The 19,630-nt window shown below is 39.9% G+C and overlaps 2 protein-coding genes across 2 annotated transcripts in view; both read left to right on the forward strand.

Moving 5' to 3' along the window:
- The window catches only part of LOC116731986 (uncharacterized), a 33,210-nt gene extending 27,768 nt beyond the window's left edge, over nt 1-5,442 (forward strand). Inside the window, exons 22-25 of the mRNA XM_032581934.1 lie at nt 27-172; nt 1,726-1,828; nt 2,776-2,912; nt 3,548-5,442. Coding sequence (XP_032437825.1) covers nt 27-172; nt 1,726-1,828; nt 2,776-2,912; nt 3,548-3,671 — 510 coding nt within the window. The 3' untranslated portion in view covers nt 3,672-5,442. The remainder of the gene's footprint in view (nt 1-26; nt 173-1,725; nt 1,829-2,775; nt 2,913-3,547) is intronic.
- Nucleotides 5,443-8,256: 2,814 nt separating this feature from the next.
- nudc (nudC nuclear distribution protein) lies at nt 8,257-13,967 on the forward strand. Its single transcript, XM_032581632.1, has 8 exons — nt 8,257-8,455; nt 9,564-9,641; nt 10,347-10,559; nt 10,652-10,729; nt 11,961-12,074; nt 12,237-12,515; nt 12,627-12,745; nt 13,680-13,967. The coding sequence occupies exons 1-8, from the start codon at nt 8,381-8,383 to the stop codon at nt 13,729-13,731; spliced, it is 1,008 nt and encodes a 335-aa protein (XP_032437523.1). The 5' UTR covers nt 8,257-8,380; the 3' UTR covers nt 13,732-13,967.
- The last annotated feature ends 5,663 nt before the right edge of the window (nt 13,968-19,630 follow it).

Consider the following 19,630-nt stretch of genomic DNA (forward strand, 5'->3'; position numbering starts at 1 on the left):
CAGTTATTTCCTTAATTTAATTAAAGATATATCACTGCAACATCAACAACGTGGGGCGAATCTGCCACAATATTCTTGATCGGAACTACAATTCTCTAATCACCATGAGAGAAATTCTTGAAGCTGTGTTCGGACTGCTGATGCATCCTGAACCAGAGGATCCACTGGACAGGTAACATTACTGCTCACATTACAGCTACATAGTGTTCTCTGTGTTGAAACTGGCAGACAACAGTCTGCTGCAGAGGAACAGTATCTTCCCATAGGATTGTGAAGGTTTGTTTGTTCCTATTTAACTGACATCACTTTATTCAGAGCCCTTTGCTGAGTATTTTAGAGAAGTAATACAGACTTCAGTCCAAGCTAAACTACATCATTTAGGAGGCGTCTTCCCTGCCAAACTGACAAATGAAATGAATTGTGTGTAGAAAAAAGTGAGTGTGACCTGTGACCTGTCCATGGCATGCCTTAAGAATTGTGTGAGAGAGGGTTTGTTTGCCCCCTTACAAACTTTTCTGTCTTTTGGAACATTATAAAATTGTTTTCAAATAACGATTTAATTCATTAAGGGAATTTAAAAAACGACCCTGGTGCTCTGGAGGAAATAATTGTGTCCTAAAACTCACTAGTTTAGGACACAAACTAGTTGTTGCTGCTAAGGGTGCAGTGCTACCCTTAGCAGCAACAACTGACATCAGGAGTTTTCAGCAACTGGCATTGAACCTTCAACTTCACCACTGAGGAATTATTGCCCATTCTTCTTGGCAGAAATGTTTTTATTCAGCCACATTAGAGGGTGTTTTGAGTATGAACAGTGTATTTAATGTTATGCAACAATATCTGCATTGGATTTATGTCCAGACTTTGACTAGGTCACTCAGAAATTTCATTTAGTTTTTCTTTGGTTATGCTGAGGTCGCCTTGTCACTCAGGTGGTCTTCCTGTGGTTCATTATTCTGCTGCATAGTCAAAGTGTGACCTGGTTTAAGTTACTGTAATGATGGCTAGACATTCTAGTCCAGGATGTGACTGAGAGCAAAACTTAAATTTACAATTATGGCAATTCAAGAAGTAAATCAGCCCACTGTCTTAAATCACCACCATATTGTGGGACGTATGACATGTTCTGTTTCTGAAAAGTGTTTTATCTCTGTTACCTTCTTTTTGTACTCTACCAGCTGTTATAATGGTCAAACGCAAATTGAGACGTTTCTAGGCCACTAAATAAGTTGGATGTAAGTTAAATGAACCTAAACCATATTGACCAGAAGTATTTCATCATATCCAGTACCATACAGAACAGAGGAGCATGTCAGCATTGGGGGTTCATCAAAAACATTACATCTCCTAAACTGACACAAGGAAAGTGGCATTTGAACGTTCCTTGCTTTCCAAGGAACGTTCTATGCTTTGAATGGATCGAAACATAGAGAACCATTGTTCCAAACCATACAGACTAAATAATGTTAGGAAAAAATGAACAAGATTCTTTAAATAACTGTGTTTTTTATTTATTTATTTGGTCTTTCTAAATTTGAAATCTGTAAAATTATTTGTAATGCCACTGTCATCAATGTCAGACATATAATGCTTTGGTCATTGCATTACAATTTTCAAACTGTAAGTGTATTCTGTAACATGAAACATAGGCTACATACATTCTCCAATAATGCAAAATACTCATCTGTAAATTCTTACAAATATATGTATTGTTTTCTATTGAAGCATTCTGGCAGAGGAATACAGAACCAATAAGGAATCATATGATCAAGAAGCCAGAAAAAAAACTGAAGAAGCTGCAGGAGAATCACTGGAGTCTAAGGAGAAGGTAAATTATTATTCTTTGTGTTGTGCTGCAAGGCAAAGGAGAGAAAAACCAAACCTTATAATCACTGTGCATTGTGATTAGAGCACATTATAGTGTGTTTTAATGTGTTGTCAGGATCTGCAAATATTGTTATATATGGCTAAAAAATGAAACATTTTAAAGCACAACCACTCTGAGTAACAAGACATTTGTGAACTAAATGTCTCACTTTCAAACAACAATCCCAACATAAATACAGCAAATGTGAAGTTTGGGTGACATTTAGCCAGTGTAGATGGTGTGTTGTGATTGGAGGTGGGAGAGTTACTATAATATTTATTAATGCACGTCTGTTTAATAAACTTAGTCCTCAACCCAGTCCTCTACACTCTAGTGGTGAGCTTTCAGGGTAGGAGAAAACCTTACGTATTCCTTGATACAAAAAAGGAAAAAAAGAATTTAAAAAATCTAGATTGTCTGACAACGCTCTTTTCAAATGTATTGAAATTATCACCATTTCAAGGCATTTGAAATACTTATCTGTATTTTTAGAATGTGTGATGAGTTTGTTTATGAGTTTTCTAGTAGACTAGCTAGACTTACAGTCATCAGGGAAAAAGTAAATCAATCAGACGTCCTTGTGTGCTTTCATCTTGCTTCCATGTGAATATTTATTTAAGATTCCCTCAATATTAATATCCCACAGTGCTAACAGAATATCTGTGAGGCAGATGAGTAAAAGATCTTCCAGTAACTACTTAACAGCTTCCTGTCTGGTTTCGCAATAAGATTCCAACATAAAAACATTTCAAGTTCAAAATAAACATATTTTCATCTGAGTCTCTTAAAATATCCTACTCAATAAAAACAGGGAGGACCATGTTTAATATAAATTAAATCTTTTTAGATCATTTATTTATTTAGCAAAATGACATGCTTATAATTTGCTGCCTCTTTATATTTTAAAGAAATTAGTGGAGGAAGAGAAACCGTTCATACCTCCACATCTCATCTGTCCACTGAGCAAGAAAATATACACTGATCCAGTGAAAACAAATCGCGGAGCAGTGTATGAACGAAGAGCCATTGAAAAACATCTGAAAATGTGAGTAAGATACATACAGTGTCTGAAACACATTGAAGAGTTTGAGTTGTATTTTTACCTTCTGTACAGTGAACATTTTAAAACTTTGTTTGTCTCCTGAGAGTGCTGGTGCATGTGGGTCAGAAGTCAGTATAAAAACATTTCAACTAAAGTCTCACAGTCTTGAGTTCTTAGGCCACAAGTCCTACAATGAGTCTGAAGTTCTATTTTTCAACTTAAGAAATCGGATCTCAAATGTAAATTGCTGCCATCTTATTATTTTATCTAGTAAATAGAAAAGATCTGTGGTTTCTGTCATCGGGTGTCATCTGTGCTCACTAGTCATGGAGAATCTAAAACCAATAGTTCCTGCTCTAATTTGCATAAACTGTAATCAAAATGGGTGGATTTTTGGGGGATAAATGCATACATAATAACTTAAATTAGCACTGAGGTTTTGCTCTTTAAGTGTATTTTGAGAGGCAGCATTTACTTAGAGAACAGTTTCACAGTTGGGTGGAAGCATGAACCCAGATGACCTGTATGTTTGTGTCTTAATAACTAAGAGTCTGACCTTGAACAGGACAGGGAAGGTACAAAAAAAGTTAAGAATAGTACTTTGTAGAATTTGTCAATGACTGTGTACTCTTTTACAGGCGCAACTGGGATCCATTTGGTGGACCAAAGGTTCTTCTTAGAAGAACTGATCTAAAGCCAGACCGAGAAATGAAGTCCAGGGTGAAAGCACATCGTACAAGACAACTTGAGACAAGCGTTTAACCAAATAACTTCAATCACATCACTGCAGTCCCTGTGTATACTTTAACATAGATTCTCACCTTTCTGTGAGTAGAATATCTTCTTGTTTGTCTTTCAAACAAGAGGACTATTAAGGTCACATAAGTCAATGACATAAGCATCACAAACACTGGCTTATATTTTGTCTCATTATTGTATGTTAAGGCAATAAACAGTTAAGACCAAAATCATTCACACATCTATCATATGGATTCAAATTCATTTAATTTAAACAAGAAGATGGTTTGAGATGGGATAGGAAATGAAACAGACATCTCCCAAAAGACAATAAACCAAAGTAAAATTAGCCTTTATATTGAAAAAATCTGTTTGGTTTTCATTGCATCTTATTTAAAAAATGACATGCCAGAAATGTGTGCTATTAATCAGTGGAAAAATCTTCATTGTCATTTCAGAAATCAAAAAGCATTTTGCCTGTTTCCTCTGGTTTTATGTTTATATTTGGTGATAATCTTCAAGTCTTTGAAAGCCCCTTGGCTTCTGCTCCATCCACAAATTCAAAAACTGTATTACTGTATAACTAACAACCAGATTATTTTCAATTGTAATGTGTGTCAATAATTTTTTACCTAAATGTATAAGGGAAATATTGTTAAGAACTGTTAACAACTAGTAAGTGAGAATTTATTTCTATTGGATATCTAATCAGTGTTTTGTTTCATTTAAAAATCTTTTTCCAGAAATGGCACAACTTTTAGACATTGTTTAGGAAAAATCTTTTTTATTTTCGGGAGTGAGCGAAACACTGAATCAATCAAAGAAATGCGCATTTGTATTTAGATATTTTATTTAGAAATTCAGAGTAAGTATCAGAGATCAGCAAGAGAGAAGTGAAACTTAAAACATACAATTCTCCTTTTATATCTTATCAGTCATGTACACGGTGTCTTCCACCCATTTCTCTCCTGTAGGGAGTTTCTCTGAGTTTCTCCCGTCTCTGGTGAATTGGTAATTCTGTTCCTAAATCAAATCTGGTTCAAAGGAACTTTGGTTGGAAAGAGAAGAAAAACCATTTTCACTGAAACCTCGTTCATCAGTTCCATAAGTATAACACCTGCTCAGAAACCTTCATTATCAGTTCATTCTTCCCAGTAAATAAGCAAAAGTTTTATTTTCCAAGACAACATATATTTTGGTAAAGAGTAAAACTACATTACTTTAAAAACATTGGACACTTAGTCAGTTGTATTTCATACCTAATTGTTGCTGTATGTAGATATGTATTTCAGAGTGCTAGGCACAAAATAGTTGCCAACAGCAACATATCATACAAATATGCAACATGCAAATCTAATTTCCTAGTTAAAAGATTTTCACATTGTTGCATCTAATGTCTCATTACTTATTAACAGCAACCATAGTAAGCAGTTATAGACTGGTTATCAGCAATAACGTGACATGGGAAACCTGTGGTGAAATTAATATAGCTTTTATTTACTTACTGTTTTTAATCTGATGTGTTATTCAAGCATGAAATTAATTTATTCTAATCCTATTGCCAACATAAATAGTTTGTTTTCTTGCTAAACTGATTACTATTTGTGTTTGATATAATGTTCTTGGGTCAATTAAAATGTAATGGTTGAAAATATAGGGCTTTTTGTTGCATTTTTCACATTCAAAAGGTTGCTTTTAATCAATGACTGTGGTCAAATATTTTACTGGTTACATATTAAATCTGGAACAAATGAATTGTTTTTGTAATTTGAATAAAAATGTATTTGGTCTAGAATCTCCTTGCTTGCTTTTTTCCCCTTTCACAAACACACACACAGACCGGCACTTTGTTACTTTTGCAATCAGAAAAAAGTATTATTATTAAAACCAATGTTTAACTAATGTAAAAGTCGGTTGAACTTAAACCTTAATTTTTGTTTACTCTGAAAATCTTGTTTCAAAGCACAATGACTTGTTTCCATTTTCCAAAATAAAGTTACGACATCACTTCTGAGTGCAGTGGTCTAGAGGTGGACATCCCTGCTGCACAGAAGGTCCATCAGGAAGCAGAACTGCAAGCTTTGAAGGATGAAAATTATTTTGTGTACATATTATTTCTAACATTGTCAATGTGTTGAGTATATTTTCTATTCATATTGCAACTCACTTGATTAGAAAAAGTTGGATTTTTGGGGGGGAAATTATCATTGGGCGACACCAAACGCCCAATATATATATATATATAAAATTCCCTTCTCACCCACCGCGGGTGGTTCTTATCCTCTGAGCTCGGGTCCTCTACCAGAGGCCTGGGAGCTTGAGGGTTCTGCGCAGTATCTTGGCTGTGCCAAGGACTGCACATTTCTGGACTGAGATGTCTGATGTTGTTCCTGGGATCTGTTGTAGCCATTGGTCCAGTTTGGGGGTGACTGCCCCGAGGGCCCCGATGACCACAGGCACCACTGTGGTCTTCACCTTCCAGGCCCTCTCCAGTTCCTCCCTGAGGCCCTGGTATTTCTCTAGTTTCTCGTGCTCCTTTTTCCTGATGTTGCAGTCGCTTGGTATTGCTACATCTATCACAACGGCTTTCCTCTGTTGTTTATCCACTACGACAATGTCTGGTTGGTTCGCCATTACCATTTTGTCTGTCTGGATCTGGAAGTCCCACAGGATCTTAGCTCTGGCGTTCTCCGTCACCTTTGGGGGTGTTTCCCACTTTGATCTCGGGGTTTCCAGTCCATATTCTGCACAGATGTTTCTGTACACTATGCCTGCAACTTGGTTATGTCGTTCCATGTACGCTTTCCCTGCCAGTATCTTGCACCCTGCTGTTATGTGCTGGACTGTCTCAGGGGCCTCCTTGCACAACCTACACCTTGGGTCTTGTCTGGTGTGGTAGATCTGGGCCTCTATTGCTCTGGTGTTTAGGGCCTGTTCCTGGGCGGCCAGGATGAGGGCCTCTGTGCTGTCCTTGAGTCCAGCTTTTTCCAGCCATTGGTAGGATTTACTGATATCAGCCACTTGGGTTATTTGCTGGTGGTACATCCCATGTAGGGGCTTGTCCTGCCATGATGGTATCTCTGGCACCTCAACCTCTGTTCCCTGTTGTCTGAGACATTCACTGAGCACATTGTCTGTTGAGGCTTTGTCCCTGATGTATTTATGGATCTTAGTTGTTTCGTCCTGGACTGTGGTTCTCACACTCACTAGTCCTCTGCCTCCTTCCTTGCGGCTCGTGTACAGTCTCAGGGTGCTGGATTTGGGATGGAACCCTCCATGCATTGTTAGTAGTTTTCTAGTCTTAATATCCGTGGCTTTTATCTCCTCCTTTGGCCAGCTAATTATTCCAGCAGGGTATCTGATTACTGGCAGGGCATAGCTGTTTATCGCACGGATTTTGTTCTTGCCATTGAGCTGGCTTCTCAGGACTTGCCTTATTCGTTGGAGGTATTTAGCTGTGGCTCCTTTCCTTGTGACCTCATCGAGGTTGCCATTTGCTTGTGGTATACCTAGGTACTTGTAACTGTCCTCTATGTCTGCTATTGTTCCTTCTGGGAGTGAGACCCCTTCTGTGCGGATGACCTTCCCCCTCTTGGTGATCAGCCGACCACACTTCTCTAGTCCGAATGACATCCCAATGTCCGTGCTGTAGATCCTGGTGGTGTGGATCAGTGAGTCGATGTCTCGCTCACTCTTGGCATACAGCTTGATGTCATCCATGTAGAGAAGGTGGCTGATGTTGGCCCCATTTTTGAGTCGGTATCCGTAGCCAGTCTTGTTGATAATTTGGCTGAGGGGGTTCAGGCCTATGCAGAACAGTAGCGGGGACAGAGCATCTCCTTGGTATATGCCACATTTGATGGACACTTGTGCAAGTGGTTTGCAGTTGGCTTCAAGGGTGGTTTTCCACAGCCTCATCGAGTTTGCAATGAAGGCTCTCAGAGTCCTGTTGATGTTATACATCTCTAAGCATTCAATGATCCAAGTATGCGGCATTGAGTCATAGGCTTTCTTGTAATCAATCCAAGCCATGCACAGGTTGGTGTGTCGGGTTTTGTAGTCTCGGGCAACTGTGCGGTCTACGAGGAGTTGGTGTTTGGCTCCTCTACTATTTACACCGATACCTTTCTGTGCCGTGCTCATGTGTTTATCCATGTGTTTGCTTATCTTGGCCGCTATGATGCCTGACATGAGCTTCCATGTTGTGGAGAGGCAGGTTATTGGTCGGTAGTTGGGTGGGACTGGACCCTTTGATGGATCCTTCTGGATTAGGATTGTCCGCCCTTCAGTTAACCATTCAGGGTGAGTCCCACTTTGTAGCAGCTGGTTCATTTGGCCTGCCAGTCGCTCATGGAGGGCAGTGAGTTTCTTTAGCCAGTAGGCATGGATCATGTCAGGTATATATATATATATATATATATATATATATATATATATATATATATATATATAGATAGATAGATAGATAGATAGATAGATAGATTCTCTAGAAAATTATGTTTTACTTGGGTCCTTTACTCCGCCCCGAACAAATACTCTCAATCAATTGGATGATTGTCCTTGTCAGTTAAAATACGCCCTTCTGATTGGCCAAACTAGCCTAGGCGGGGTTAGTTTCCAGGAAGTGAGTCGCGTGACAACAGGTTCAGGCAAGAGCGCATCTTTAGGGTTATTTTAACTTGATTTGTTACTCGCGCACTTAACGATAAGCTAAGTGTTTCACCTCTAGCGATATGGGGGAAGAAGAAGAAAAGTATGACGGTATGTTGCTCGTCATGGCTCAGCAACACGAAGGAGGAGTACAGGAGGTAAACCAGCGTGCTGCTAATATCTGATGCTATGATGCTAATAGGCTAAGACACGTTTCGACCTGAACTGGCAGAAATACTGAGGCGTTTAAATTAATCGCCTGTCATACAATGTAAATATTAATACCACATTGATATTGGGACGCGTTAAACAATAACCACCAGCTCTTTGTGGTCAGTTCTTCGTACCAATGGCTACAAAATTAGATTAGCCCTTGAAATCATTCAGACGGTACAAACTGTGAATGTAAGGTTGATAATCCAGTAGCTGTGCATGTTAGTGTGATGCTGCTGTTCTGGACCGTCAGGGTCTGGAGACCGATGTTTCTATAAGGGTCCGTTATTTTTATCAGCAAATATCAGTGGATTCCTGAAGTATTGATGTCATTTGAACTTTTTCACATTTTGTCATGACAATCAAAAACTGTTTGGTTTTGGATCTTATTTGATAAACCAACACAAATTATGGATATGCTCTTCATATGATTATATGTTTTAGTTTTTTAGTAAATGAAAAAATACATATGTGGACTATATCAGTGTTCAGAATATTTGTATTTTTTATAGCTTCAATTAAAGGTAAAAATGTTCTGGTTATGATTCTACCGGCGCCAATGTTTTGACTGCAATTTTTTATTGAGATCTAGACTTTAACTGGGCCGTTTTGATAAACATGCTTTTATCTTAACCATTCAATTTTAGCTCTCAGTCCTTACTTAGTAGACAACACTAAGTCAAAATGGTTCAAAACTCTAGTTTTCCTTCCACTGACTTTGTCATCCAGTAGAAAGAGAGAAAACAGAAGACTAACCATGCAAATTGAAATGATTGGGTTTGTTTTACTTAATTGTGCAATTAATCGATTTATTGATTATTGCAATAGGCTTAGCTGTAATGTGTGGAAAGGTTTTATGAGTTTGAATACTTTTACAATGTGTATAAATGTAGGACACACGTGTTCCTAATTTCCAGAGAGTGAAAATGTGTCACACTGTGGCTATAACGACACTGCACTCCTACAGACTTAAAGTACTGAAGAACAACCTTTCATGCTCTTTCTGTGTACGAGAAAATTAATAATACATGTGTTTTTTTTACCCGCCAACAGCTAGTAAATACGTTTTTCAGTTTCCTCCGACGCAAGACGGATTTCTTCATAGGCGGAGATCAAGGAGCTGCAGAGAAGGTAAGAAAGATGGGATGGAACTGTTGCTAAAAAGAGAAATGAAATAAAGAATAAAAAAATAAAGTCATTATAAGTGCATATAAAATTTAGATGAGCACATGCATACAAATAGTATTGGACCAATAGCAGTGAGGGGGTAAAGTAGTTGGATAATAAACGAGCAGAATATCTAAATGTTTATTAGAAAACATTTGAACATCCTCTGATCTCATTAGGTATAATTGCAAGAAAGAAATGATCATTTTCCTTGATTTAAAGCAGGAAAATTATCACATTAAAACAAAAATATTCTGTGATATTATAAAGTAAAAGTTGGTAGATGCAAAAAAAAAACCTTATTCAGTTTTCTGAGATCATACAATCACATCCTACTTTAACTCTATTTTGTATCAGTTATGATAATGATAACTGTCTTTTTTTAGTTTTAATATCACTTGACTACATGTCTCATTCTGGAGAATTGATCTTTTGAACCTACATCTGCTGTTAATACCTGAGTTTCATAAGTGTGGGTCAATGAAGGAAATGTCTATTTCCTAACAGACATCTCTTGTTAATGTATTGATTTAAAAAATGTTTACCAAACCAAACTGCGGGTTTGGTAACTTGTCCCACCTCCACTCTCTAGTTTCTGGTACCATTTGGTCAGACTTAACCCTACGAACGTGTTCACCTGTCCAATGTTGACTCCTGCGTCACTTCCAGCTGGTTAAAGACTCCTTCGAGCACCACAGCAAGCTGGCGCTGAAGGCCCACAGAGAGAAACAAATGAAACAGGAGAAGGAGAAGGAGGAGAAAGCAGAAAGAAGTGCCAAGCTCGCCGAGGAGAAGAAGAAGAAGAAGAAGAATGAGGACGGTCCAAGAATTCAGGAGCTGACGGACGAGGAGGCCGAGAAGCTACAGTCTGAGCTGGACAAGGTCTGACCTGCCCGCTTCCACCGAGGCTTCTTTTGCAACCAAACCACTGCCAGAAGTGATTGACTTGTTTGTTGTGGTTTTATATGTGATAGAAGAAGAAGAAGGAAGAGGAGGAGAAGACAAAGAAGGACACAGGAGGTGAAGAAAAGAGCTCTGACAAAGAGAAGGGGGTGAGTGAACCGGTTGGCACTTTGGAGCGCTGCACTGCTTCACGTAAAATCAATGAACATTTCAGAAATTTAAATGCATTTAAAACAACAAAACGAGTAATAAAACAGAAGTCTCAGAATCATGTCATAGTCAAGGAATAAAAGTGTTGAGGAATTTTAAAAGTGGACATAAAGGAGCGTCTAGTGTCAGAGTGTCCACTCATCCTTAAAAAGTTTTGTTTTTTTAAGGATTCATGGACTAAAATTAAGGCATTTTAAAAGAGTCACGTTTGCCTTAAATAAATACATTAATCACAAATGTTGTGGCAGGACTAGCTAATCTCATATTTTCTTTGTACTGTAGTTCTTTGTTTCACTTTTTCTTGTGGGACTTTTTTGTCAAACGTTTGTCACCAGCAGACATCTTTCTTTATTTAGTTTGAGGCCGCGGCTAATTAGCTGCTAACATACCCTAGCTAGCTGGATGGCTTTTGGACAGCGTCTGTCTTCACCATTCGCTCACTTCTGCTACCAGCCCATACGGCGCTACATGAATTCTGTGTAGAAACGCTTGGCATTGTGGGTATCAGTATTGGATCGATGCCGGCGTGATAAGATCGATACTTTCAGATTTGCTCTTGAAATTGTATTTTATTTTTCTCTTCTAGTTTCTCAACTCTCTCTCAGATCATTAGTTTTTTGTATTTTATTTAGAAAATAATTCACTAAGATTTGTATTGTTTTTCTACCGTTTGTGTATATTGTGTTAATACGTTATTATTAAGGTATTTTTTTAGACACCTATAAGCTGTGTCTAAAGTGTTGTAGGTTTTAACAAAATGAATTCAAAGGAAAAACCATAAAAACGTCTAGAGATCAGAAGTTTCATATATCACACTAAGTATTGGTGATAATGGTTCTGTGTTTACTTTGTTATTGGACTGATGCTAAAATATGCAGCATCACACACCTCTACTAAGAGCAGCATTTGAAAACTGAATTTGAAGGATGAGTGAAAACTAAAAGGACCAGTAATTAGTATCTTCAACTAAAGTAAGAATGTGAAAAGAGTTACGTGATTTTTCTTGTGTACATTTGTGGTGTTACAGATTTTACATCTCATTCATCATAGTCTTAAGGTCTTAAAAAGTCTTAAATGTGAGTTGCTGAAATGTTCAGAAACCCCGAGTATGCAACAGGAGATGGTTCCATAATGTGGAACGGCACTAAAAGCTGTTTCTCCTCCATCCAGTCCGACTCGGATGCAGAGGAGGACGAGAAGGACAAAGACAAACTGAAGCCCAACTCAGGAAACGGAGCAGACCTTCCTAACTACAAATGGACACAAACGCTGTCAGAAATCGATGTAAGTGTGTCTTTTGTGCTTGACTGTGTGTCACTGTTTCCTTTAGGACAATCAAAGGAAGTAGGGAGTGTGAATGTTAAACTTTTAGTTTAGGAGTCTGTTAAGAGAATGTGCTGAAAGTATGCTTCACTAGTTAGTGGATCTTTTTTTGGCTTGCTGCAGATTGCTGTGCCTTTCGACGTGAAGTTCCGCATCAAGGGCCGAGACGTGGTGGTGGACATTCAGCGTCGCTCCATCAAGGTCGGCCTGAAAGGCCACCCTCCTGTTATGGAAGGTCAGCTCTCCAGCGAGGTCAAGGTGGAGGAGAGTTCCTGGCTCATCGACGACGGCAAAGTGGTCACAGTCCACCTGGAGAAGATTAACAAAATGGAGTGGTGGAGCAGGATCGTTACCACGGACCCAGAGATCAACACCAAGAAAATCTGCCCCGAGAACTCAAAGGTAAAAACAGCAGTGCGCTGCGTTCTGTGCTGGGTGGTTTGTTGCTAAGCAACAGGGATCACAAACTGGTAACGCCGATCCTCTGCTGTTCTTCTGTTACCCGCTGAGCAGCTGTCGGACCTGGACGGAGAGACGCGTGGGATGGTGGAGAAGATGATGTACGACCAGAGGCAGAAGTCTATGGGACTGCCGACGTCCGAAGACCAGAAGAAACAAGACATTCTGAAGAAGTGAGTCCTCACCAGCTGGATTTAAACGCAAAACCTTGTCCATATTCTGCTGAAGTTTAAAATGCACAATTTTGCGATTTCTGTTTCCGTTAAAATTGTGACGCTATTAAAATCACACACTAATACGTTTGTTCACGCAAGTAGTCATTAAAAAGCATTCCGCGCTGTGATCCTCCTACCACTTCCTGTCGTCTTCTTCATCTTTTCCACCAGTAGTAACGTCCGGTTGTTGATCATGTGATGTGTGATGCTAAAAAAGTGTTTCCATAGCAGTTTGGCGAAATACGCTAGTTTCGACATGGCTGAAAAATCCACCTCTTTCTAGTAGCAAAACTTTTTATCAACAAATTGCAGTGGTTCCATTCAGAAAATGTATTTTCAAATTGTGCAATTTTAAGGTCAATGGAAACACAGCTACTGTTGGAGCGCTTCCAGTGTACAGTGGTGTAAAAAAATGTTTGCCTCTTTCCTGATTTTCTATTTTTTTAGCACATTTCAGAATGTTTGTGGTTTGATGGTTCAGAACATCAAATCCGTCCAAATATTAGCCAAAGACAACAAAATTAAACGCAAAATCCTTTTAATTAAAGGTGTTAATGAGGAAAAAAATCCAAACATGGCCCTGTATGAAAAAGTGATTCTGGAATGTTTGGGGGGTTTTTTCACTAATGCACTCTTTGGACTGTCATAGCTCAGAGTATTGTCAGCTGTGGAGACTTCTTTTAGTTTTCACAACCAAACAAACCTGCAATGATAAACTTGGAGTTTGATGGGAACAAAACCAAACATTCCACAAAGTTGACTTTGTTTTACTGAACTTGGAGGTCAGCTGTGTGACGTTTTCCCTCTGGGTCTGGTCTTCCCCCAATAACGTCTGAGAAGTGAGCTGTTTGTAAAAACAGTTTCCTAACGTGACGTTTCCCTCTTTCTGCAGGTTCATGGCCCAGCACCCAGAGATGGATTTCTCTAAAGCCAAATTCAGTTGAGAGTTGCTGTTGAAGTCCACTTCCTGCTTCCTGTTGCAGCCGTCGTGGAGCGCTGAAACATCATCTCTTTAATGGATGCGGTATATTTGACTTCCACGTCTTAAATGTTTAGATTCATGTGTTTGTTTTGCTGGAGAGTGTGTTTGATAAGCGTGAACACAGCGTTTCCTCTCTGCAACATGTCTGATATTTAAAGATATCTGCTTTTTTTTTAAATAAAGGAATTTAAACTCAAAGAGCTTTTAAAGTCTGTACTTCCTGTGGCCTTTTGTAGTTTTACCTACTAATAAATCTGAATGCTCAAACCAAGACGCATGGCAGTAAACTGTGTTTTATGTTTAAATTGTTTCCAAAAGCTAATTGGACATTTGTATGAGAGGAGATTCCACATGTAAGTAACACAGATAGAACTTTCTTTTCATGGGGAAATAGAAATTATCTGCAGGTGAGTGCAAAGGCCAGATATGAACACTTTTGGCCACCAGAGGGCAGTATTTTCCTACATGTCTTAAATTGAGCCTGTGTCAGATGGAGTGGTCTGGGATCAATGAAGTATTTTGGAAATGACTTTGAGTATTGAATTCAAATACTCAAACAGCCACGTGGCTGTTGTCTAATTTCAACAAGCACAAGATGGATTTGAAATAAGACAACATTATTTATGCAATATTTTAAATATAGTATCTTAACAAATTGAATGCGGAAAAATGTAGTGTAGTGTTTTTATGAAACTAAATACTTTAGATCAAAGGCATCCAATCTTTTGGCCACATGATCCAAATTCATTAAATCAAACTTGTGGGGTGCAGAAATCTGAGCTCCCTTTTCTATTTTTATTTTATTTATTTATTTTTACTAATTTTGTGCTTTTTTTTTTTTTTACCTGCTCAACCTTAAACTAAAACATCAAATATGAACACTAAAGAACATGTCAACCAGTCAGAGAAAGGCTATTGAAAAGAAAGGATGGATACAGATTAAGGAAGTGACTGTCCACTCCAGTTCACTTCAATCAATAATCAGGAAATGGAAGGAATGTGATTGACGTGTAAATCAGGCGAGATCAGACCTTCCTCACAACCTTACTGTAATTTTTAAAAAAGGTTTCTTTAAAAAAAATCCTGATTCATTTGACGAAGCTGAAGTTAGTTTCTAATTCCAGCTTCCGATTCGGGAAATGGCTAAAGGGCGACTCCACCTAATTTTTCACTACCTTACGCATCTTTACTCTAGTTAAAAAAAAACCTATACAGTTCAAACTTGGACTGGATTATTCTGCTCTAGTAGCAGAATATCTAAAACCATGTTTGGGATTTGTGAATTTTTTTCTGAATTGTCATTAAAGGACAATTTTTGTCCTTTTTTTCTAGTCACGCTAGAACTGCTCTAATTCCAAAACTACAACACCTCGACTCTTCAAACCTGAACTAGAATAATTTCTCAATTAATAGCAGAACATTTAAAACCATGGTTGGGATTTGTGAAACCTTTATCTGATTTGTGAAACTTGAATAAACTTCAGCTCTCTTTTTACCACTGAGAGCTCAACTTATCCACACATAGTACTTTAAATCTTTAAGGGTGAGGACATAGTGACGATGTGGACAATGAGGAGTAGCAGCATGCTAACACAGATCAGTGAAAACCCGGTCTCTCTTGCTCTCTCCAGTCACACTGGATATCATGAGCCTCTGCTAAATGCTACCTCACAGAGCTCCAGTTTGCAGACAAGTTTTGTCTGGTTGTGTGACCGTCCACGGCGCAGTGGACAGGGCATGTCAGGATGGTGAGAGGCTGTCACCATCACTGCAGCGACCGGAGGAACATACATTAGCTTATGCTGGCTAGCAACTCTTCCTAATGTGTGAAATTGCTCATGTAGTTCAAAAGCACTCCTCAAACAGCCAGCTCCTGAGCCTCTGGTGTTCAACCAGAGACTAGGTATCTGTGCAGGACGCAGGTTACCATGGTGAAACTGGAAACTTTAGACAGAGTGTGGCGTACAGCACACTTTTCGTTTGTCATTGTGGAAAAGATATTGAAACTGGATCTGCGTCAGAGTTCAATTGCACATTCACACCTCCCGAAACGAACCAGAGTTTGATTAAAGCGGACCAAGCGGAGCTGGTGTGAATGCACAATCGAACGTTGATACGGATCAAAAAGGAAACTCTAGTCCCGACCTCGGTCTCGCTTGAAGTGATCTCTTGTTTCGGTTTGAAAACATGCGACGCCAAGCAGACTGGAGACCGCTGAAAAAAAGCACCGCAGGGTATTCTGGGTAAACACAACCAAAACAAACGCGCGTGTCTAACGCTAGCGGGAGAAGTGACAGTGTGACAGTGTTTTAACAACGACTAAAGAGAAATCCTGTCTATCGCCACTTAATTTTTGCAAAGTAGAAAATTGCGCTCAGTGTCTTCTTCTGAGGTTTTTATAATATTTCCTTCAGTGATTCTTGGTGCAGCGCCACCACAGGCAAGGATGTGAACATGTTTACTAGGGGTTAGAGTTTTTCCCAAGTTTTCAAGAAGCGATCGCAAAAGCCAAAACTTTGAGAGGAGTAAATACTAGTTCTAGAGACGTAACATGACAAATAATGAAGTCCTGAAGAGCCCCAGTGACACTGAGACAGACTGAGGCCTTAAAATGGGATTTACTATATTTGGATGTTTTAATGGAAGTCCTTCATCAACATTTCCAATGAGCTGATGATATGAGCTACCAAGAACCTTAATTTCCCTTTGAGAAAAATAAATATCTTTGATTTTAATAAATTGAGAGCAGACTTTATGAACTTTTTGGTTCATTAAGACAATGAAGTATCAGATTTATTTGTTTTGCTTGCTTTCCAGAGGTTCTATTCAGAGCTGCAAATAAGTGTGAGGAAAGTCCAGGCTGGAGGCCCGGAGGGTTTTCTGTGGCTGGGCGGGGCGGCAGCAGGACTGCTCAGGGGCCGAGGGCACAGAGCAGCCAGAGTCTGCTCAGCTGAGAGCAATGTCTCACCCAGGTACCAGAATTTATTCATTAACAAAGACACACAGACATCAGAGGGTCAGAGATGAGGGTCCTGGTGCGGGCGAGGTGGGCAGTCTGCAAATACACCTCCCTGCAGCTGCAGCGACTGGCCGACTCGTTTTCCCTCCGTAAATCAACCAAAAGGCCCTGTGCACAATGTGACTCACCGTCACAATCACCATGTTTGCAGTTCTGTCCTCCACAGCAGGAATATCTGATGGAATATTCCTGGAAGCGAAGGGGAAGGGCGGTATAAGGCGGTGCGTCGGGGAACGGCGGCACAAAGACGGCGTTTTAGGTTTCAGACGCCGAATTCTGTTGCGATAAACCACAAATATTACATTCTGCAAAAACATTTCATTCCACATCGGCCCAACCCTGACTACTCCTGCTGTCCTCCACAGCTGGGTGCGATGACAGGCACACTCTGGATCGTGTGCTCAGGACACACACTTCCTAGGGTGCAGAGGCAACCGGTGAGCAAACGCTAACTGTCAATTACTGAAGGCCAACAGAGGCTGCAGGTTGAGGCGTACGGAGGAGATCTGGGTCTTCAGGTCAACACAAACTGGAACTGTGAGGACTGGAGGGCAGGCCTGGCGGGGCCCGGGGCCCGGGGCCCAGCAGGACCTGTTTACCGCTTTAGGTTGAGCAAAGACCGTCAGCAAACACAGCAACTGTTCATAAACACATGCAAATACACACACACACACACACACATGTCTACAAAGCGGTTTCAAATGAGCAACAAGAGATGAGTGAAGTAATCTGCTAATTATTTATTCCAGGGTAAATAGATACTCTAGGTTTTTTATCAACAGTTTGCACCAGGGCAGTGATTAAACAGTTTTTAAATGACCTCACATGTTGACGCCTGGTTTCCATGGACTTGCACCAACATTATTGGGGGGAAATTTGTAAAATTGTGTTTCTGGCAGAGCCACTGGGCCTGTGGTCAGAGGAGACTGCTAGGTTCCCTCTAGACGTTTCAGTCAGAGGCAGAAACATCTGGAACGTTGTTCCACTCACCGTAAGAGAACGTCGCATGTTTACCAGCTTTAAGAGGCAGTTAAGGAACTGGTTTAAACCCAGTCAACATCAGAATCCGCTACATCAAAAATGGCTCTGCTTTTCTTTGCTTATAAAATGTATCATGTATTGTAATTTTATTGTGTAATCGTAATTGATGATTGATTTTCATTTTGGTTTTAACAACTGCCAGAGAGGCTACCAATGAAAATTAGCTTATTTTAGTTAATTTTAGCACCATATAACACCTGACGTTATATGATGTTGATTAACCGAGAAATAAATCAAATTCAAACTTCTTTTTTTTAGGGACTCATGACATTATCAGCATTGTGTCGGTATCGACTGTCATTAGCTGTAAAATTTTATATCGGACATCGGCCAATCCGTCAAAAATAATTCACTGATATAAAAGGCCTTGTTTTTATATGACAAACCAGCGACAGTGATACCTGCTGCACAGCACAACTTCATAAGAAACTGTTAAGTAACTGATGTGCTTTTCACTTGTTGCTTGTGAACAGGTTGAGTTAATTTGGTGAAGATTTACAAATGTGCACTGTTTGAGTGTTGTCATTGTCTTAGAGAGCAGATGTCATGATTAAATTTGACATTAAACTTAATGCAAGTTGAAAGTGTTACGTCATTTCCAGCCTCCTTTTTACCATTTGCATTTGGTAGCAGGCTAAACTGACAAAGAGACTGCAGTGTTTTAATTCAACAGAAGAGAAAGTCATGTAGTTTCAGTAAGCAGGTATAGGGAACAAATATTGGTATTGATATTGGTATCGGTTATCGGCCAAATGAGTTTTAGTATATCGACATATCGGAAACAGAAGAAAAATACAACATCCTGCATCCCTACTTTTTTACCTTCTGACTAAGTAATTCAACTGTTGTATTTTTTTATCATATTATATCTAACAGATGAACAAAGAACACCACTGTACGTTGTGGAAGCTCAAAGGGACAATTTGCCTGAGCGTGAACTGCGGTGGAGTGGATAAGTTCATGACGGGACCTTTGCTCTGCCAGCTGCAGGTCACATTGCTGTTTCATTACTGTTTGCCTGTGGCCCTGTGACCCTCAAGTCTTCATTTGCACCTTGGTGAGGACCACTCCATCACCGATCCAAGCCTCCGTCAGCCTGGCACACAACCGTGCATCCACACCCAGACATCATGAGGGCACAGCCAGGCCTCAGGCATGAGCTGAATCAACCAAACGACTGGAAACTCAAATCATTTTTGAATTCTCGTCTCTCCTCAGGTAGTTGGCTCCTAATCTCAAAAGACGTTTTCGTTGGCTTATGAACACGCTACAAACACGACAAGAGACGTAAGTGCATAGAGTGACCTTAAACTCCAGCCTGTGGTTTAGATTATGTTGACCAAATAAAAGTTTGGACAGTCTTCTGAATTTGGTGTTCTGTCTGCCAGCGGTCAGGCTGACCTGCATGTTATTGTATCATTTCAGACACCATGTGCTGACGTTTCGGGTCCATGTTCTCCTACATGCGGATCTGAGCGCGCTGGCTGTACGTCGCACCAGAATGCAGATTGTGACAAAAGGGTGCCAGTGATTGCGACGCACTGTCCAAGCGGACTTCTGTAGCCGCACTCTTTCATTTCGGTCACATGTCGGAGAAGTCGTGTCCACTTAGCGCGGCCGTGCCGTCGGCGTTGTTTAAGGAGAGCTCATCAAGCGGGGGGGCCAAAAGTTTGGTGATTGAGGTTTGCTGCACAGGGGCAAAAGTGAGACTTGCGCCACGACACGAAAGCCTTGGGTTTTAAAATTAGGACAGGCGCTCGCTGCGGATCCCTTCAGCAGCTCCTGTTTAATCAAACCTGCT

The sequence above is a fragment of the Xiphophorus hellerii genome, chromosome 13, assembly GCF_003331165.1.
Source record: "Xiphophorus hellerii strain 12219 chromosome 13, Xiphophorus_hellerii-4.1, whole genome shotgun sequence".
Classification (NCBI taxonomy): Eukaryota; Metazoa; Chordata; class Actinopteri; order Cyprinodontiformes; family Poeciliidae; genus Xiphophorus; species Xiphophorus hellerii.

What these genes read in the sequence shown, in the direction of transcription:
- nudc (XM_032581632.1), top strand. Translation starts at nt 8,381, where the DNA reads ATGGGGGAAGAAGAAGAAAAGTATGACGGTATGTTGCTCGTCATGGCT. An exon ending in ACGAAGGAGGAGTACAGGAG is followed by an intron (nt 8,456 to 9,563) that starts GTAAACCAGCGT and finishes ACCCGCCAACAG; the next exon opens with CTAGTAAATACGTTTTTCAG. An exon ending in AAACAAGACATTCTGAAGAA is followed by an intron (nt 12,746 to 13,679) that starts GTGAGTCCTCAC and finishes CTCTTTCTGCAG; the next exon opens with GTTCATGGCCCAGCACCCAG.